Source organism: Dipodomys merriami, unplaced genomic scaffold, assembly GCF_024711535.1.
Source record: "Dipodomys merriami isolate MVZ:Mamm:240054 unplaced genomic scaffold, mDipMer1.0.p SCAF_3, whole genome shotgun sequence".
In the NCBI taxonomy this organism is placed as follows: domain Eukaryota; kingdom Metazoa; phylum Chordata; class Mammalia; order Rodentia; family Heteromyidae; genus Dipodomys; species Dipodomys merriami.
In genome coordinates, this window is record NW_027204492.1 from 82,904,849 (window position 1) to 82,926,552 (window position 21,704).

Below are 21,704 nucleotides of genomic sequence, written 5' to 3' on the forward strand. Positions count from 1 at the left end.
CAGCATCATAGAAGGCCTGTAAGCCAGCTTGGGTGGGGGAGATAATGGTATGGAAGGGCACACCTGAGCTAGATGCTTGAAGGGCAGGCAGGTGGTAGCCAGATGGGGATAATGGGGCTAGAGTCAGGTCAGGACAGCCCCTCAAGGCTATGGTGAAGAAACTGTAGGCTATACTATTGATGATGATTCCTTTGAAACACTTCCCTCCTATAGTTCATCTCTAAGAGCAGAAGTCAGGGTCTTTATCATAGGCTCAGTGTCCTTCACAACTTGTCCCCCATTACCTTTGATCTTATGACCTATCAGTCTCCCTTGTTTGTTCTGGCTACATTCACCTCTTCACTATTCTTTAAACATGGCAGGTACAATTCTCTCTCAGGACTTTTATACTTGTTGTATACACTAGACTGCTCTTGCCTTAGACAGCCACACGACTCACTCCTTCACTTCCATCAGTGCTTTGCTTAAATGTCATTTCCTCTAAAAGGCCTTCCCTGACCATCCCACCAAAAACAGCACCTTTTTAACACTTTAACTTTCCTTCCTAGCACGTACCCTCTATCTGAAAGGATAGCTCTGTTTTCTTGCCTTATCATATGTTTCCCCCAACAACACTGTCAGAGCCCTGAGGGAACATGCTTATCCATCTTGTTTGTTGTTGTCTTTCTAGTGCCTAGCACTGTGTCTGGTATAGAAAGTGTTGCAGTTATTGTTTGTCAAGTGGATTCCCGGCAGCTGTGGAAAGGTTTTCAGGGAGACAGTGAGATAGTTAGATTTGTATTTTTGAATGCTCTTTCTGGTCACAGGATGGAGAACAGATTGGAAAAGGAGACAGGAGGCTGTAGCACAAGTTTGGGTGAGAGTTTTATTAGAGCAGCCACCCAAGAACATTCACCCACTTGCTCATACCAGAAACTTTTGTTGAGTAACTAACTCTGGTCCACACCCCAGGCTCTTGAGAAGCTAGAAGATTCCCAAATTCTCTTTCCTGGGCTGGGATTCTGGAAACCATGCACACAAATAACTGGCATGCTTTGCCAAAGCTAATCTATGCCATAAAAAGAAGGGCAGCCATGTGCCGTGTGTGGGAGCTCTGAACAGGTTCTGCAGTAATTTCTGGCTAGTGGAAGAATTCAGGAGGGCTTCTGAGTAGTGGTGTTATGACATAAATTTTAACGGAAATAGGATGTGGGGTGGGTCATCAGATTGCAGATGACAGTGATGAGGGGATTGCTCTGCAGGTGGGAGGTAGTATATGAGCAGGTTTGGAGGTGGAAGCTAAGAATATTTGGGAAAAACAGAGTGCATGGGATAGGGAGCTGGTGGCTTAGTGTTGGAAAAAGTGTGGGCTCTGGAAGCAGACTGCTTAGATTGGAGTCCTGGCTGGATCATTGGTGGTTGTGTGACCACTAATATGTTACTTAACCTGCCTGGGCCTTGTAAAGATAAAATAACAAAAGCTGCCTCATAGAGTTGTTTGGAAGAGCAACTATATCCTTAGGTGTGAAGAGTGGTAAGCATTGCTCATTTTAACTTGGAGGAGCACTTCAATACCAGAGTAAGGAGTTCAGGTTATCTCTTGTAGGAGATAGTTGATCAAAACTGGGGCTTGAGTTTTCTTTTTTTCTAAAAGGAGCTTGATTTAAGAGGTTGGTGGGTAGGATCCAGCAGTCCTGAGGGAAAGGAGAAGAATGTTTTCTATCTAGGGGTGTGCTGAGCTGGGTGTGACTGGTGGAAGGAGGGAATTGGGAGTATTATTTCTGCTTTGTCCTAGGCAGTGTTGCAAACTAGCATGTGGGAGGGTGGAGGAAGAGCAGTGGGTGGGTGTTCCTACCAGGATGGAGCTCAACTCCAGTCCAGGCCTATGCCATGGCTGCAGCCTCCTCCCCCACCACCCATGGCCCCTAGAACAGAGTACTTTTGCTGCCAGTGCTGGCAGGCCCCATGCTGTGCAAGCTCCTTTGTGAATAGGGAACCCACCTCCACTGCCCCAACTTGCCTCTGACCTGTGTCCTGGCTTCTACCAAGGAGGGGCTGAGGAGTGGCCTCCTCTACCTTTTCACCAACCAAGAGTCAACTTGGTATCCCCTCAAGCTTAGACCAGTTTTTGAGTCCCAGCCCCACTCATCCACCACTCCCCATCTCTCCTCCATGCCCCACCTGTCTGCTCCTCCTCTCCTGGGTTTCCCCTACCTCTGCAGCTCCTCACCATGCCTGATCTGCCCAAGGCGCCTGGGCTCTGTCGCCACCTGGGTTCCCTGGCAGCATGGTTGCCATGGCACCGTGGGAGCAGGTCTGGCAGAACAACAGCTCTGGGTAACCAGGGCAGGCAAGACCCAGGGCCCAGCTCCTGCCACCCTTCGGTTCGAGACCCCCTGCCCTCCTCCCTCAGCTGAGCAGAGGAGGCCATGAGGAGGAAAAGGAAGCTGCCTCGCAGGGCAGCTCTTTACCTGTGAGGATGCTGGATGGGAGGCGCCTCCCACTGTCGCTGAGCCTGCGCCCTCGCCCTGCCCTCGCAGCAGCAGCAGCAGCAACAGCAACAACAGCAGCAGCAGCAGCAGCAGAGGCGGCAGCAGCAGCAGCAGCCTGGGAACTCTGGGAACTGGCCAGGCCCGGACTCCAGGCTGCTAAGGGCAGGGGCGGGCTTGCAGGGGCAGGGCTGGGTGGAAGGAGGGGAAGCTGGGTGGGCAGGGTGCAGAGGTGCAGGCACCAGGAGACAGGGCTGGAAGGGGGTGGCATTTCAAGAGAAATTGCCTGGGCTGGTGCTGGGGCTGGCACTGGGAGGGAAATAACTGCGCACAGCATTGGAGACAGGGCTGGGAGGGGGTCGTGGGTAGTCTTTGTGGGGAGGGGGGCAAGGTTTGAAGCTGGAACTGTTAGGGGGAAAGGAATGGGAGGAGATTGGGCTGGGGGTAAGGCTGGGGACAATACTGAGAAGACAGCCTTGAGGGAAAGGTGCTTGGGGATGATGCTCTAAGAGGGCTGGGAGGGAATGAGGAGAGGGCTGTGGAAGCAAGGGGGCGTGAAGGGAAGAGACCATGTGCGCAATGAGGAGACAGTTCAAGGGCCTCTAAGTGTAGGAGTCTCTAGATCTATGAGGAAGCATGGGAAGATGGAATGGGGGTCAGGGGTCTGGTCCATTCACTCTCATTCAGGCCCAGCAGGCCTCTCTCCTGTTGCCACATCCTGGTTCATCTTATCTCATCCCCACAGTGTGGAGGGTGATGCCCCAGGCAGTGACCTGAGCACAGCGGTTGATAGTCCTGGGAGCCACCCCCCCTACCGACTGAGCCAGCTGCCCCCCACCAGCAGCCACATGGGGGGCCCCCCTGCTGGGGTGGGCCTTCCCTGGGCTCAGCGAGCACGCCTCCAACCAGCCAGTGTGGCCCTGAGGAAGCAGGAGGAAGAGGAGATAAAGCGTTCCAAGGCTTTGTCGGACAGCTACGAACTCTCCACGGATCTGCAGGATAAGAAGGTGCTGGGAGCCACAACTCTATGGTTGTGGATGGGGGAGGGGCACACGAGAGAGAGAGAGAGAGAGAGAGAGAGAGAGAGAGAGAGAGAGAGAGAGAGAGAGAGAGAGAGAGAGAGAGAGAGAGAGAGAGAGAGAGAGAGAGAGAGCTGAGGGATTAAGATGGTTTGTGGGTGGTCTCCAGGGAAGGAGAGTGAAGCTGAAATTGGATAAGATTGCTCCAAGGAACCTGGTTCTCACCCTACAGGGGATGCATTCACCACCCAGTAGCCTGTAAATCTTGGATTCGCTCAGGAAACATTGTGCTCCATGTCTTAGATACGGATCCTAGATATGGAAAGAGGAGTGAGACTTGCAGCCAGTTTTCAAAGCAACACAATCTAAGGGGGGAGGGAGGAGAAGTATACACATCAGTTGACAACTTCACAATGCTGATGCAATCTCACAATTAAGCTAAAACAAGTGGAGAAGGGGAAGGACAAAACACTACATTCAGGAAACAAGAAACTGTTAAGATAAAATACCAAAAAAATGTTAATTATGAGCATGCCTCGGTATTTGGGCTTCAGGTGAACTAGCCTGTCTTCCTTCTTCCCTTCCTTCTTTCCTTCCTTCCTTCCTTCCTTCCTTCCTTCCTTCTTTCCTTCCTTTCTTGCTTCCTTCCTTCTTCCCTTCCTTTACCTTCCTTCCTTCTTCCCTTCCTTCCTTCCTTCTTTCCTTCTTCCTTCCTTCCTTTCCTCCCTCCCTCCCTTTTTTCTTTCTCCTTTCCTCCCTCCTACTCTCCCTCTTGTTTTCTCTCTTCTTTTCTGCAACTTCTTGTTCTCCATTTTACTTCTGCCTTTCTTGCTTTTTTGGCTTCTTTCTTTTTTTTCTATTTCTGAATAATCAAAGTATACTTCTTATAAATTAAAAAACAACAACAAACAAACAGAAAGCCAAGTTCAGTCCCATGTAGCCAGCACTATCTGAAGAGCCGGGCTCTTTGGGGTAGCTGACAGCAGTTAACTATGACTCGAGTGGGGGTGTGGATGAGGGTCCAGGACAGTGATGCTCTGGCAGCTTCCTGAACTTGTTCCCTTCAACCATCTCCTGATAGGTAGAAATGCTGGAGAGGAAGTATGGGGGCTCCTTTCTGAGTCGCAGGGCTGCCAGGACCATCCAGACAGCCTTCCGCCAGTACCGCATGAATAAGAACTTTGAGCGACTGCGCAGCTCAGCTTCAGAGAGCCGCATGTCCCGTCGCATCATCCTGTCCAACATGCGAATGCAGTTCTCCTTTGAGGAATATGAGAAGGCACAGAACCCTGCGTACTTCGAGGGCAAGCCTGCCTCGCTGGACGAGGGTGCCATGGCTGGGGCCCGGAGTCACCGGCTTGAACGGGGACTCCCCTATGGAGGCTCCTGTGGTGGGGGCATCGATGGAGGTGGAAGCTCTGTCACCACATCTGGAGAGTTTTCTAATGACATCACAGAGCTCGAGGACTCCTTCTCCAAACAGGTCAGGATCCCTGCAAAAGGGCCTTTCTTCCCCATTCCCAGCCTCTGTCTGCTCCTATTGCTTTTTTTAACCTATATTCCAAGCTGAAAAAAAGTTTTACTATGTGCATTTAATAGCAACAAATAGTTGAGATGGTGATAATGATGAGAGAGAATTGGCAAGACAAGAAAATGTTACAGCAAGCCAGGTGCTGGTGGCTCACGCCTGTAATCCTAGCCACTCTGGAGGCTGAGTTCTGAAAATCACGGTTCAAAGCCAGCCCAGGCAGGAAAGTCAATGAGATTCTTATCTCCAATTAACCACCAAAAAAACCCCTCAGAAGTGAAGATGTGGTTAGTGGTAACATGCTAACCTTGAGCACAAAACTCTGGAACAGTGGTCAGGCCCTGAATACAAGGCCCAGGACCAGCATATATATATATATATATATATATATATATATATAATTACAACTAGACATAGTGATGCATGCCTATTATCAGAATTTGGGATGCCAAGGCATGAGGATTGCAAGTTCAAGGCAAGGCTGGACCACAAAGAGAAATCCTGTCTCAAGCCAGATGCTGGTAGCTTATGCCTGTAGTTCTCGATACTCAAGGCTAAGATCTAAGGATCCCAGTTTGAAACCAGCATAGGTAGAAAAGTGAGGAGACTTTGATTTTCAGTTAACCAGCACAAAGCCAAACATAGGGCTGTGGTCCAAGTGGCAGAATGCCAGCCTTGAGTAAAAAAAAATAAGGGATAATGTCCAACCTTGTGTTAAAGCACACAATAAAATTTTGTCTCAAAAAACAAAGGGTTGGCTGGGCGCTAGAGGCTCACGCCTATAATCCTAGCTAGTCAGGAGGCTGAGTTCTGAAGATCACAGTTCAAAACCAGCCCAGGCAGGAAAGTCTGTGCTCTTATCTCCAATTCACCACCAGAAAAAAAACCAAAAGTGATGCTGTGGCTCATGTGGTAGAGCACTCACCTTGAGCTGAAGAGCTCAGGGACAGCACCCAGGGCCCACGACCAACGACAACAAAAAAAAAGGGTTGAGTATATAGCTCAGTAGCTTAGTAGCTTGGTGTTGAGTTTGGTCCCAGCAAAACACACACACACACACACACACACGCACGCACGCACGCACGCGCACACACACACACACACACACACATACCACTACCACCACCACCACCACCAACAACAACAACATAACAACAACAAAAGAAACTAAAAAGCAATTATATTGTTAAAACAAGCAGGTTAAAATATGCATGTATAGAAAAAATAAGAAAATAAAAATTCTCATTGTTTCAAACTTGATCTACTATCAAATAAAGGTTTACCTAAGCTGAGCATGATGGCACACATCTATAAGCCCAGTACTGGGGAATATGAGGCAGGAGGATCAAGAGTTCCAGGCCATCCTGGATGTCATAGTAAGAAGCTGAAAAAAATAATAAAAGATTAAAAAATAAACTAAACCTAGAGGTTGTCAGCTGCTATGTATGCTTTACAATAGACCTATAAGGGGCTAAAGGAGAGTCTTAAAATGATTAAACACTTGTATTTCAAGCACAAGGCCCTGAGTTCAAGCTCTAGTACTGCCAAAAGAGAAAAAGAGAGAAAAAACAGGCCTGAGAAGTAGAGATTCTTATCTCCATTTATAGAGGTGGAAACCGAGTCTAAGGTACTGGCTCTGGTCTGTGTTCTCAAGAATCTCTCAGTCTAGTAGGAAACCACATATGAGGTGTGCATTACTGACTCCTGAAATAGACTGTGCTCAGAGTCATGAGAAAGGATTATGAGAAAACTAGAGAAAGTTCTTGGAACTTTCCATTGGAACTGGAAAGGTTCATTGGAACTGGACCTTACCAGACTGAGAAGATTAAAAAGAGGTAGGGAGGGCATCACTTGAGTAGGTATTAGCAAAAATGGAATATAAGTGACAGTGAGGGAGTAGGATGATAATCCCAGTTCTGCCATTTTCCCAGCTGTGTGACCTTATATGATCAGCAAAATGAAGAGAAAGCCTTATTTTAAGAGTTTGCTTTTAGCCAGGCTTCAGTGGCTCATGCCTGTAATCCTAGTACTCAGGAGACCGAGATCTGAGAATAGCAGGCAGGAAAGTCTGTGAGACTCTTCTCTCCAATTAACCACTAGAAAACCAGAAGTGGTGCTGTGGCTCAAGTTGCAAGGCTCTAGCTTTGAGCAGAATCTCCAAACAACAGTGCAAGGCCCTGAGTTCAAGTCCCCAGTATAGTATACACACACACACAAACACACATACACACACACAAACACACATGTGCACCTGTACACACACACAAAGGAAAGAAATATTGAAGAGAAAATCCTGTATCATTCATCTGTTCACTCATACAACAGATGTAAGTAAATATCCTTCTGTATCAAGCAGTACATTGAGCTGAGCTTTAGAGAACCTGAGCTGGGTGCCAGTGGCTCACTTTATAATCCTAGCTACTCAAGAGGCTGAGATCTGAGAATTGACTAGCAAAAAATCCAGAAGTAGAGCTGTGGCTCCAGTGATAGAGTGACATCCTTGAAGGAAAAAAAATAAGGGACAGCACTTAGGCCCTGACAAGTCCCAGTACTGGAACGAAAATAAATGAGAGAGAACCTGGTCCTGCACCCATTCATTGAGGGAAGAATAAGGAATAAGTAGTTGCCATCTGGTGGGAGAGAGAAAGGAACCTGCTGCCAGATCTCAATGCTTATACAGATCTGATGGGATAGTATACTAGTTGTCTATTGTAAAACAAACCCTCAAATTTAATAGCTTAAAACTATCCTTTGAGCTGGACACTAGTGGCTCACGCTTGTAATCCTAGCTACTCAGGAAGCTGAGATCTGAGGATCGTGATTTAAAGGCAGCCTGGACAGAAAAGACTATGACTCCTATCTCCAGTCAATCACCAAAAATAGAGCTGTGGCTCAAGTGGTAGAACTTCAGCTTTAAGCAAAAAATAAGGCTCATGGATAGTTTCTAGGCCCTAAGTCCAAGCCCCAGTAGCAGCACACACACACATAAAAAAGAAAAAGAAAACTCACCCTCAACATGGAGCTTAAACAACAAACATGTATTACTTTCTGTAGTTTTTAAAGGCTCAGAAGCTGGGTGGGGCCTGGTTGAATGGCTCTCACCTACGTTCTCTTGGAAGGCAGTGATCAAGCTGTAGGGGTAGGACTACAGTCTCTAAAGACAGAGCTGGGGTTGACAAATCTGATTGCAAGTTTGTTCACTAGCTATTGTTATGATTCAGTACCTCACTATGTAGATCCCTCCCTAGGACTGCTCACAGCATGGCTTCTACCAGAGGAGGGATCTGAGGAAGTACAAACCACAGAGAGCTCTCAAAACAGAAGCTGCAGTATTTGCCAATCTAATCCCAGAAGTGACAAAGCTTCACTTCTACCGTGTGCTTTGACCATTACATGGTTCAAGTCTGATATAATTTGCTCCCCAAGAAAATGCATACAGGTAGGCAGGATCATTAAGGACCAGTTTGGAAGCTAAATACTACAAGGAGGCAAAGCTTTCCTAGCCATGGGCCACATTCACAAAACTAAATATTATGCACTTCCTAATATAGAAACACATAGACTGATCTGGGAGCCCAGACTTTTGGGATTCCCTCGGGGAACATGGCAGATGCAGCAAAAAATGTGACTTAAATCAGGGAGGAGATAATATATGGCTTTTCCTCCCAGTTCCTGTGAGCTCACGATGGTTACCTAGGAGCTATGTGCTAAATCATAAAGGACATGTCAGGAGTCGTGGGGTGGGGGGGAAAGAACATCTTGGCTGACCCACCAGGAAGATTCCCCACTTCCCTTCTTCCCACCCTTTTTCCATTCTTCCCTTCTTTCCTCCCCTTCTTCCCTTCCCTCCTCCCCTTCCCCTCTATGTAGGTAAAGTCACTGGCTGAATCTATCGACGAGGCCTTGAACTGCCACCCATCAGGGTCAATGTCTGAGGAAGCAGGCTCATCTCAACTGGAAAAGCGGGAATCAAAGGAACAGCAAGAAGACAGCTCAGCCACATCTTTCAGTGATCTTCCCCTCTATCTGGATGACCCAGTTCCCCCACCATCCCCTGAACGACTTCCTAGTGCAGAGCCTCCACCCCAGAGCCGACCTGAGTTCTGGGCACCAGCCCCACTCCCGCCAGTTCCTCCATCAGTGCCATCAGGGACTCGGGAAGATGGTGGCCGAGAGGAAGGCACTCGTAGGGGTCCTGGGTGCTTGGAGTGCCGGGATTTCCGGCTGCGAGCTGCCCACCTTCCCCTGCTTACCATTGAGCCTCCTAGTGACAGCTCCGTGGACCTGAGTGACCGCTCAGATCGCGGCTCTGTCCACCGCCAGCTAGTATATGAGGCTGATGGCTGCAGCCCGCATGGGACCCTAAAACACAAGGGGCCACCAGGCAGGGCCCCAATCCCACATCGCCACTACCCAGCCCCTGAGGGCCCAGCTCCAGCCCCACCAGGGCCCCTGCCACCAGCCCCCAACAGTGGCACTGGGCCCAGTGGTGTGGCTGGGGGTCGGAGGCTGGGGAAGTGTGAGGCCGCAGGCGAAAACTCTGATGGTGGAGATAATGAGAGCCTGGAGAGTTCTAGCAATTCCAATGAGACCATCAACTGCAGCTCTGGCTCCTCTTCTCGAGACAGCCTGAGGGAGCCTCCAGCCACTGGCCTGTGCAAACAGACCTACCAGCGTGAGACCAGGCACAGCTGGGATTCGCCAGCCTTCAACAACGATGTGGTACAGAGACGGCATTACAGAATTGGCTTGAACCTCTTCAATAAGTATGTGTTTCCCATCCAAGTCTCCTCCTCACCCCTTCCTGTTCTGCACGGGTACTTTGTTCGTAGTGACTCTGGTTCTGCCACCCTCTCATTTGGTGGAATAGGTGTTTCTTCAGCTGCTCAAGGTGATAGAAGTTGGGCATGGTAGTGCATACTTATAATCTCAACACTTGGGAGGCAGAAGTAGGCCTGGGCTATACAGTGAGACTCTTGTCTCCAAGACAAAACAAAACAGGCTGGCAGAGTTAGAGACCCCCAAACACACCTGGATTAGGGTTCTATCCTAGGTTAGGACTGCTGTTATCTCCAACTAACTGCTGCTGTCTGGACAAGGTGTTCCCATTAAATGTATTCTGAGCCTCATCTCCTCTACCTCCCTTTTTTGGAGGGGAGATCATCTGTGAGTATACAGAACCCTAGTCTGCCATTCACTGCATAGCTCTGAGCATGTTCTCCTAAAACTGCAACTTTCTCATCTATTGGGGTGTTTGAGAGGTGTTAAGGGGCAGGGTTGTGTGTCAGACTACTAAGTGACTGCCATTGAGCTCTTTCTAGGTGTCTGGTCTTTTTCCAGGTACTTAGGAATAGCGTGAGAGTGTGGCATTTGATTAGAAAATAATTAGAAAACATTAGATGTAATTAGAAAACATTCGATGTAATGGAAGACATTAGATGTAATGCCTTACATCTCCATAGTTGATTAAACACTGCCACCTATATTCAGTTCTCACTATTACTTGGCGAAGTGGTAGTAATGTCTCAAATTGGTAAATAAGGAACTGAGACCAGAGAAGTAAAGGGATTGCTCAAAATTCATACAGTTAGGGATCTGAGTCTTCTATAACACCAAAGTCTCTCCCAAATTTTAGCTTCATAGGGTCCAAAGGTTCTGGAGCACTAAATGCAAGATAGCTGAAATCTAGATTTTGGCTTAGGGAGTCTCTTATATATGGACACCCTCACAGAGACTGGGCAGGACATGGAATAAAGAAACCTCTTCACAGCCAGGTGCTAGTGGTTTATACTCAGGAGGCTGAGATATGTGGTTTGAAGCCAACCTGGGCAGAAAAACCTAAGAAATTCTTTTCTCCAATCATCCAGCAAAATACCCAAAGTGGAGGTGTGTCTCAAGTGGTCAAGTGCCAGCCTTGACTGAAAAAGCTAAGCAAGAGCCTGAGTTCAAGTCCCAGTCCCAGTCCACACAGACGCACACACACAAGTAACCACTTCTACCTTGAGGGTTGGGGACTCAGAAAGATGACCTTGGTGCTTGCTTGGAATAGCAAAAGTCCTGGCTCTAATCAGATACTGATGCTGTGTGGCTCCAGTGAAAGAGGTAGTTAGAGTGAAGATACCTTGGAATTTTGAAGTTCTGTGAAATGGGCCAGTAGCTTCTCCCTGAGTCCTAGTTTTTCATATACCAGGAAAGGATTGGACCATATAGATCCAAGATCCTTGATTCTCCGAAACCATGAATAGGAGGGCCTAAAATTAATTCTAGAAATGGGACAGAAGGCACAGTTCCAGGAAGACAGTCATCTCATCTACCTCCTCTCTTTCTGCAGGAAGCCAGAGAAGGGTATCCAGTATTTGATCGAGCGAGGTTTCCTGTCAGACACACCAGTGGGAGTGGCTCACTTCATCCTGGAGCGGAAAGGCCTGAGCCGACAGATGATAGGGGAATTCCTAGGAAACCGGCAGAAGCAGTTCAACAGAGATGTACTAGAGTGAGAACCCCAACACTGGGCATGCAGACCAGGGATTTCTGAAGGAAGGCAGGAGGGAAGAGGGAGCAGCCTGTCCTTTCTGCTCAGATAAAAGGACAGGATAAACAAAGTCTCCTGCTTCCATACCCTTCTGTCCCAAAGGGATCTGATCTCCCCAGCTTCTATTCTTGAAGTCTTCTGGCAGGGCCTGCTCATGCTATAGCCTGTTTGGGGTCTCAGTGTTCCCATCTCTGAAATGAATGGACTGCTGGAAAGGATCCTATATGACCACACATTTTGAGGGATATTTTGAGGGATAGTTTCTAACACTCTGTCCTCATATGTGCTTGTTTGAGCCATGGGTCCTGGTTTTGAAAATCTTACCAGTGGGGAGGTCAGGCCATTTGAACAGGTCTGGGTGGGTTGGAGGTTTGTGCAGAGGAATTGAGTGGCGTGCCTCCTTTTTTGCTCTTCAGCTGTGTAGTAGATGAGATGGATTTTTCTTCTATGGATTTGGATGATGCACTCCGGAAATTCCAATCCCATATTCGGGTACAGGGTGAGGCCCAGAAAGTAGAACGACTCATCGAAGCTTTCAGGTGTGCCTGCTTCTCTACTCCTAAAACTATCCCTTTACTTTGGGGACCCATGTAGTATATGTCTTCAGGTCACTTCTTTTTCTTTTTTTCTTCTTTTCTTTTTTTTTTGGGGGGGGGGTCCGGTCGTGGGGCCTGAACTCTGGGCCTGGGCGCTGTCCCTCAGCTCTTCAGCTCAAGGCTAGTGCTTTACCACTTGAGCCACAGCGCCACTTCCAGCTTTTTTCTTTTTGCTTATGTGGTGCTGAGGAATTGAACCCAGGGCCTCAGGCATGCAAGGCAAGTGCTCTACCACTGAGCCACCTTCCCAGCCCCTTCAGGTCACTTCTTTGTGCTTGCTTCATACTTTTTTACTGTAAAATAGAAATGATACATCCTGTCTTGCAAGGCAGTTTGTAATGATCAGAGGTAGTGAATATAAAGTAGCTAGGTCCAGCATATAGGCTGGGCATTTAACAACTGACAACAATATCAGCATTAAAAGCTAACATCCACAGTGGCAGAGAACTTGCCTCTCATGTCCATGAAGTCCAGGTTCTCTTCCCAATACAGAAGGGGAGAAATGTTAACCTTCATGGAACATTTATTAAGTACTAAGTGCCCAGCTGGGAATCTTACATGATTTTTTCACTAAATACTCAAAAATACTTATAAGATAGGTGCTTCTCTTATTCCCACTTTCATGTGACAGATCTGAAGTTCAGAGACATTAGGTAACTTGCCCAGGGTCACAGTGAATAAAGTATAACCAGGATTTGAACTCAAGTTTGTCTGACTCCATGGTCCATCCTAGACATTATACTCTACTGCAGAGCCTTTGAGAATCAGACAGACCTGAGTCTAGATCCTGCTTCACCTCTGAATATTTAGATGAGAAACAAAGAAGTTTCTGAGAACTCCTCCCCCTGCCCCCACTGGCTTCACTACTCACCGGCTCTATTACCTTGGGCAAGTTACCTCACTACCTTGAACCTTAGTGATTTCAGGTGTAAAAGGTGTGGCTCAGTAGTAGAGCACATGCTATATTCAATTTTCAGCACCACAAAAAAGAAGGAGGGGCTGGAAAGGTGGCTCTGTGGTAGAGCACTTGCCTTGCATTCATGAGGCCATGGGTTTGATTCCTGAGCACCACATAAGCAAAAAGAAAAAAGCTGGAAGTGGCGCTGTGGCTCAAGTGGTAGAACGCTAGCTTTGAGCTGAAGAGCTGAAGGACAGCGCCCAGACCCAGAGTTCAGGCCCCACGACGGGACCCCCCCCAAAAAAAAAGAAGATGGTTTCATGGGCTGGGAAGGTGGCTCAGTGGTAGAGCGCTTGCCTTGCATGCCTGAGGCCCTGGGTTCGATTTCCCAGCACCACATAAGCAAAAAGAAAAAAGCCGGAAGTGGCGCTATGGCTCAAGTGGCAGAGCGCTAGCCTTGAGCTGAAGAGCTGAGGGACAGCGCCCAGGCCCAGAGTTCAGGCCCCATGACGGGACCAAAAAAAAAAAAAGAAAGAAAGAAAGAAGAAAAAAATAGATATATTGAAGCATTATAATAGGATCCTATGAGACACCACACAATTCCACTAGGAAAGCTCCAAAAAGGTAATGATTATGATATTTACCTGTGAATCTTGGGGAAAGTGATTGTGATATTTACCTGTGAATCTTGGGAAAACTGAAGAGAACAGACACAGAGGGCTAAGAGACTATTTCCCAAAAGAAAAGGGTTGGTTGCACCACACTGGGTGATGGACAGACAAAAATGGCTGGTACTTGAATCTGTATTTGAATCCTTGCCCTGCAGCCAGCGGTACTGTGTCTGTAACCCAGCCCTTGTGCGCCAGTTCCGGAACCCAGACACAATCTTCATCCTGGCTTTTGCCATCATTCTCCTCAACACTGACATGTACAGTCCCAGCGTGAAGGCTGAACGCAAGATGAAACTGGATGACTTCATCAAGAACTTAAGAGGTGACTAGAATTTCCCATTGGCTTATCTGCCCATCACCTTGTGGTGGGTGGAGTGGAAGTGAGGGGAGGATGAAGGAGATCCCAGCTCTTCTTGAAAATTAACCTAGGGTGCTATGGTTTCCTTCCAAAGCTGGATATCCCCAAGATATTCATTTATAAATTCACTTAAATAGTTATTTGTGGGACTGGGGGTGTCCCTCACAGGCAGAGTACTGGCCTAGCACATGCAAGGCCCTGGGTTTAGTCACCATCACTGAAAAAAATAAAGGCATTTGCTCATCCATACACTGAATATTTACCAAATGTCTAACGTGTCAGTCATCTAGGTCCTTCATGGAACCTTCATGGAACATTTATTAAGTACTAGGTGCCCAGCTTGGCATCTTACATGATTTTTTTCACTAAGTACTCAAAAATACTTATAAGATAAGTACTTCTATTATTCCCACTTATGTTCCCAATTATGACAACAAACTTGATACATAACAGTCCTGGCTCTCTTATATCTCTTTCCTAAGTCATGCCCTCAACCATTCCACACCCCTTCTTTCCTTCTCTTTCTTATTTATGTCCATAAGGATTCATTGAATCATTTCATTCATGTATTCATTTATTTGCTAAGCCAACCAACCACCCAGCCCGTGGAAACTTTATTGGGTACTTAATATGTGGCAGCTCCTATGATAGGTGCCATGGACAATGGAGAGGACTCTACCATAGTCCCTTCTCCAAGAGAGCTCCCAGCTCGTGGGAGAGTCTGACTTGTGGTGTCAGAATAGCCAGAATGTCAGAGGGGTGTAAGTACACTCAAACCTCTGAAGAGGAAGAACCCATCTCCCCCCTGGATTCCTGGAGGAATTTTATTTTTGAGGTGAGCCCTGGGGGCAGGGGTAAGCTGACTAGAGAAGGTTTTCCTAGCTGGAATAATAGCAACAAAAGCCCAGAGGGAAGGTAACGTGAAGTTGTTTAGAGAACGATTGGGCTGGGGTTAGAAGATCAGTTGGGAAGGTCAAATGGAAACACTTGCTGAAGGCCTCAATGCCAGATAAAAAGTGTCACTTTGATTTTTTTTTCTCTTAGTTTATTGTATTGATGTCAAGCTCTGCCTCTCACCAAAGAGAACCCTACTAAAAATGGCACAGAAGATTATTTCAAAATAAATGAAAGAGAGAAAAAGAATTGAGAGGAAAGAAAAAAAAGACAAAATTGCTGACCATCAGGATTTACAGTTGGAGGCTTTAAGCTCTCTGGTGGCTAAGATGAAAAGGGCATTGTGGGGAAAATGTTCCTTTAGCACCTGTCTAAAGAGGAGGTGGGTGAGGTATTTCTAAAGGAGAAATCATTTTCTTTAGCAGAAGGTCTAGAGAGAAGAGTGAGTGGGTTTCACTCAGCAGACAGGCAGGAGTGGAGGATGATAGACTTGGGAGGAGGGAGTTAGATCAGTGTCCCATCTGGAGCTGTCTCTAAAATCTTGCCGTTATTCATTCATTTCATTTCCTCTTCCCTGCTGTAAATTTATTTGTGTGTATGTGTATTTGCAATTAGCCCTCCAAGTATGTGGAATCTTTTCAACCCAGGCAGATAGATAGATAGAGATAGATAGATAGATAGATAGGTAGGTAGGTAGATAGATAGATAGATAGATAGATAGATAGATAGATAGATAGATAGATAGATAGATAGATAGATAGATAGATAATTTGAACAAGCCAGGTGCCAGTGGCTTATATATCTGTAACCCTAGCAACTCAAGAAGCTGAAATCTAAGGATCGCAGTTCAAAGTCAACCTGGGCGGGAAAGTCCATGAGACTCTTATCTCCCATTAATCACCAAAAAAAGAACCAGAAGCAAAGCTGTGGCTCAAGTGATAGAGCTACTATAATCTCAAGCTAGTGCTTCAGGACAGTGCCCAGGCCCTGAGGTCAAACCTAGGACTGGCAAAAATATATATATTTTAAAAAGTCTGTCTGTACAATTTGTACAATATGTACAAATTTTCTTATCATTATTCCCTAAATAATAGCATAACAATGATTTAAATAGCACTAATATAGTAGATGTGATTTAAAGTATACAGAAGGATACCTGTAGGTTATATGCCAGTGCTACTTCATTTTATGTAAGGGTTTGAAGATCCTCAGATTTTGGTATTAATGGGAGATTCATCAATCTCCCATGGAATCAGAAGGATAATTGTGTGTGTGTGAGAGAGAGAGAGAGAAAGAGAGACAGAGACAGAGAGTTGTATATCTTTCCCCCCTCTAGTTACTAAATAAATTAGCAATAAATGAAAGTAATATATGCTTATTTCAGAAATTTGGGACAACAGGGATGTAACAGTATGTGTGTGAGTGTACACACATACGTGTACATACATGCTTGCTAGGCCTGGGACTTGAACACAGGGCCTAGGTGCCCCTACCACTTGAGCCACAGCTTTATTTCTGGCTTTTTAATGGTTAATTGGAGATAAGAGTCTTAAGACTTTCCTACCCAGGCTAGCTATGAAGCACTATCCTCAGATCTTGGCCTTCTGAGTAGCTAGGGTTACAGATGTGAGCCACTGGCACCCAGGATATACGCTTTTAATATACATAGGAGACCTTGTTTTCGATGCCTAGCTGCCCCCCCCCAATTTTAATATAGAAATTTAAGGCTGAGGGCATAGCTCAAGTAATAGAGTGCTTGCCTAGCAAATGTGAGAGCCTGAGTTCAAACCCCAATGCTGCTCCCTCAAAATAATAAAATATAGAAAATTAGTAAAAACCTCCCATCTCTCCTTTCTTTTTTGCCAGTACCAGGTTTGAACTCATAGTTTTATTCTTGCTGGGCTTGTTGGATTTGCTGATGTTCCCCTGGGGCTATACCTCCAACTCTTAACTTTTTACTGGTTATTTTAGAGAGTTTTGGATTTTTCTACCTTTGCTGGCTTTGAACCAGGATCCTCAAGTCTCATCCTCTTTAGTAGCTAGGATTATAATCGTGAGTCATTGTTGCCTGGCAGTAAATTTCTTTTAATGACCCAAATTCTTCTCCAAGGGGCAACCATGCTTAGTATTTTGGTGTGCTCTAGTTTTTTTTCCATGCATATACAGCTTTTCATACAATTAAGATCACACTAATACCTGTAATCTTAGCTACAAAGGAGGTTGAGATCTGAGGATCCTGGTTTGAAGCCAGACTAAGCAGACAAATCCAAGAGACTTTTTTTTGCGGGGGGAGGGGAAGAGGGTCGGTCATGGGGCTTGAACTCTGGGCCTGGCCACTGTCCCTCTTCAGCTCAAGGCTAGCGCCCTACCACTTGAGCCACAGTGCCATTTCTGGCCTTTTCTCCTTATGTGGTACTGAGGAATTGAACCCAAGGCCTCATGCATGCAAGGCTAGTGCTCTACCACTGAGCCACCTTCTCAGCCCCCAAGAGACTCTTATCTTAGATTAACTTGCAAAATGCTGGAAGTGGAGGTATGGCTTAAGTGGCAGAGAGCCAGCCTTGAGCACAAAAGTTAAACAAGAGTATGAGGTCCTGAATTCAAAACCCATGAACAGCACAAAATTTTATTCTTGTTAATTAAGAAGGCAAAAAAGAGTACTCAATTGTCCTAATTATAGTATGTTCTAAGTTGTTTAGATAAAATCTCCACCCTGGGAAATTGGCTATTTTATTGAAGGGCCAATCTTGACTGATGGACTAAGGATACTCACTGCCCCTTGGTCATAACTATAATCATGGTCCATGCCTGGGTGTGTGGTATTGGGCAGAACCCCTCCACCCATTCCCCATATTTATATGATATATCACTGTATTATTCCCCCAACACAGGGGTTGACAATGGTGAGGATATTCCCCGGGATCTCCTGGTGGGTATCTACCAGCGCATCCAGGGGCGTGAATTGCGGACCAATGATGACCACGTGTCCCAAGTGCAGGCTGTGGAGCGCATGATTGTTGGCAAGAAACCGGTAAGTGTCATAGGAGGCAGAGGGGCCAGGGTTCTGATCTGCCCTCCACTGCTGTGTGGTAAGTCACTGTCACTCTCTGAGCTCAGGTTCCCTAAACCTGAAAAATGGAGTGGGTGATTAATGGATTCCCTATCATAGTGGTCATGGAACAGATTATGGGAGATGCTTTATGCAAATACATCTAGCACATTGCAAGGCCTGTGGTAGATAAGCTCAGGTTCCCTAAACCTGAAAAATGGAGTGGGTGATTAATGGATTCCCTATCATAGTGGTCATGGAACAGATTATGGGAGATGCTTTATGCAAATACATCTAGCACATTGCAAGGCCTGTGGTAGATACTATATTAATATTAGCACCCTTCTCATCTCTGGTTTTGCCTGATCAACCCAGGTAAGGAAGCAAGCTGGTATTAGCTGAGAAACAAAGCAAAAGTACATTTTGGTCAACAAATATTTATAGATGCCTTTCCATAGAGCCCAGAATTTTACTGGGCCCCAGAGGTAAAAGATAAGATATGAATCAGACAGTCTGTCCTTAGAGGCACCTAAGAACAGGCAAAAACACCAATAACACTTCTTCCTGCTAATCTAGTTTAAGAGACAGAACAGAAAGAGGGAGAGACTATTTTCAACCTTGAGAATTCAGGGAAGGCTTCTTGGAAGAGATAACTTTGGAATTTGCATTTGATGGAGGAAGGGTGCAGAGCTAGGCAGGAAAGGCATTGCAGACAGAGGGCACTAGAGGTACAGAGCGAGCAAGCAGAAAAAACTTAGGCCTTAGTTGATTTATACATTTTGTGTAGCTCAATGCTGGTGGCTCATGCCTATAATCCTAGCTACTCAGGAGGCTGAGATCTGAGGATCGCAGTTCAAAGCCAGGCAGGGCAAGAAAGTCTGTGACACTCATCTCCAATTAACCACTAGAAAATCAGAAGTGGTGCTGTGGCTCAAGTGGTATAGTGCTAGTGTTGAGCTGAAGAGCTGAGGGGCAGTGCCCAGGCCCCCAGTTCAAGACCCACCACCAATCAAAAAAAAGGGGGGGGGGCGGGCTTGGAAGGTGGCTCAATGGTAGAGTGCTTGCCTTGCATGCATGAGGCTCTGGGTTCGATTCCTCAGTGGCTCAAGTGGTAGAGCGCTAGCCTTGAGCTGAGGAGCTGAGGGACAATACCCAGGCCCAGAGATCAGGCCCCACGACCAACCAAAAAAACAAAACAAAACAAAACAAAACAAAAAACAAAAAAACTTTGTGTGTGAGAGTGACACGTATTTATTAGACATATATGCACTTTGCCTTGTGGTCAAATGTTAAGCTGATGATTGGTCTTGCCAATTCCTGTTTCTCCATGTCTGTCCAGGTCCTCTCTCTTCCTCACCGACGACTGGTTTGCTGCTGCCAGCTCTATGAGGTGCCAGATCCAAACCGCCCCCAGAGGCTAGGGTTGCATCAACGGGAGGTCTTCCTCTTCAATGATCTCCTTGTGGTATGGACATTATATGGGAAAGATATAGGAGGGAGAGGAGTGAGCACAGCTGCTAGGTATGGATGTGAATTATGTTGATTGACATTTGGGTGTGGAGTATGATTTGGTGAAGAAGCTCTGCCATGCCGTCTGCCTGGTCTCCCACAAGGCATAAGCCTTCTTTGTTCCTCCTTTTCCTCACATGTCTATTTGGAGGTAGTGACAGGTATATGGGGGAAGGAAACAAGAAAAAAATATGAGGATGGGAGTGTAAACAGACTTGGAATCTGGGAAGTGATAAGTGATATCACTGTTCACCTCAGTAGCCCAAAGGGTTGGGTAGAGGTGCACGTGTGGTCCTGAGGTCGGTCTGCAATCTTTGAGTGGTCTGATAATGGAAGTCATTCTGAAAACTGAACTCAAGCTGGTCCCCAGTGGCTCACACTTGTAATCCAGGCTATTAAGGAGGCTGAGATCTGGGGATCGTGTTTTAAAGCCAGCCCAGGCAGGAAAGTCCCTTAAACTCTCCAATTGTTGGCTCAGTGGTAGAGTGCTTGCCTTGCATGCATGAAGCCCTGGGTTCGATTCCTCAGCACCACATAAGCAGAAAAAAGCTGGAAGTGACGCTGTGGCTCAAGTGGTAGGGTGCTAGCCTTGAGCTGAAGAGCTCAGGGACAGTGCCCAGGACCAGAGTTCAAGCCCCATGCCTGACCAAAAAAAGAAAAAAAAAATCAGCTCATGCCAGCTGCTGGTGGTTTCCGCCTGTTATTCTCTAGCTACTCAGGAGGCTCAGATCTGAGGATTGTGGTTTGAAGCCAATCCAGGCAGAAAATGCTATGAGAGTCTTATCCCCAGTTAAACCAGTAAAAAAGCTGGAAATGGAGGTATGGCTGAGTGGGAGAACACTAGCCTTGAGTGAAAAAGCCAAGCAAGAGCTCAAGGCCCTGAGTTCAAGCCTCAGTATCAGTGCACACACATACACCACCAAAAACAACTGAGCTCATCACTGGTACAGAGATGTTGATCTTTTAGGAATGGAATTTCTAGGATTTTACAGATAGAAAGAGACTTTCATGATCTCCTGCACAGCTTCCTAGATGGCTTATGTGACTAGACAGACAGAAAGCTGTCCTCCTCCATGGCAGCCAGTTTCCTTGTCAGGTAGCATGGACTGCTGCAATCTGTCTTCCCTAAGGGTTTCTTCCCTAAGGGTTTCCTCCAATGAGCTGTACTTGACCCTTGAGAACACAAAGCAGAAGTACTCTCCTTTGGCTCCCAAACAGCTCTTTAGGGACTTGAGGCCAGTAATCCTGTTCGTGCTGTAGTCTTCTCTCCTTCAAGAAAGAACGTCTTAGTTTCAGCACTGTTTCAGCACTGTTAACATTTGGAGACAGGCCGGTGCCGGTGGCTCACACCTGTAATCCTTGCTACTCAGGAGGCTGAGCTCTAAGATCACAGTTCAAAGCCAGCCCAGCAGGAAAGGCCATGAAACTCTTTATCTCCCATAAACAACCAGAAAACGGAAGTGGTGCAATGGCTCAAGCGCTAGTGTTGAGCTAAAGAGCTGAGGGACAGGGCTCAGGCCCAGAGTTCAAGCCCCATGATGGACAAAAAAAAACAAACCATTTAGAGACAGACCATTCTCTCTTGCAGGGGCCTGTCTTAGGCATTGCAGAATGTTTAACATCATCCTTATCTCTACCTACTAGATGTTAGTAGCAGCCCTTCAACCAACAATCTGTTGAGAGAGAGGGATATAGAGAGATTTTTCAGGAAAAAATGTCTTTTCCAAACATCGCTCACTGTCTTGCAGGGGGAGGGCACAAAATGGCTTTCAGTTGAGAATCACTACTTTAGACAAAGCACTGCCAATGCATACATTTTACACACATACACACACACACACACACACACACACACACACACACACACACACACACACACACACACACACACACACACACACGCATGCTCGCCTACCCCTCTCTGAGCTTTAGTTGTCTGCTCTTTGAAATGGGGCTAAGCTCAAACTCAGACAAACAAGTAGCATATGTTTTCTCCATATATGGAAGCTAGGTCTAAAATACATTGAAATATGATAAATCAGCTGGGCGCCAGTAGCTCACGCCTGTAATCCTAGCTACTCAGGAGGCTGAGATCTGAGGATCACGGTTCAAAGCCAACCGGGGCAGGAAAGTCCGTGAGATTCTTTCTTATCTCCAATAAACCACTCAGCCAGAAGTGGTG

General features: G+C 46.5%; 1 protein-coding gene across 2 annotated transcripts in view; it reads left to right on the forward strand.

The window, feature by feature from the left end:
- Window positions 1-21,704, forward strand: part of Iqsec2 (IQ motif and Sec7 domain ArfGEF 2) — a 105,012-nt gene that overhangs the window by 74,291 nt on the left and 9,017 nt on the right. For both annotated transcript variants that reach the window (XM_070040436.1, XM_070040435.1), the window contains exons 3-10: window positions 3,214-3,475; window positions 4,569-4,970; window positions 8,886-9,781; window positions 11,347-11,508; window positions 11,964-12,086; window positions 13,868-14,034; window positions 17,856-17,995; window positions 19,353-19,478. In XM_070040436.1, coding sequence (XP_069896537.1) covers window positions 3,214-3,475; window positions 4,569-4,970; window positions 8,886-9,781; window positions 11,347-11,508; window positions 11,964-12,086; window positions 13,868-14,034; window positions 17,856-17,995; window positions 19,353-19,478 — 2,278 coding nt within the window. The remainder of the gene's footprint in view (window positions 1-3,213; window positions 3,476-4,568; window positions 4,971-8,885; window positions 9,782-11,346; window positions 11,509-11,963; window positions 12,087-13,867; window positions 14,035-17,855; window positions 17,996-19,352; window positions 19,479-21,704) is intronic.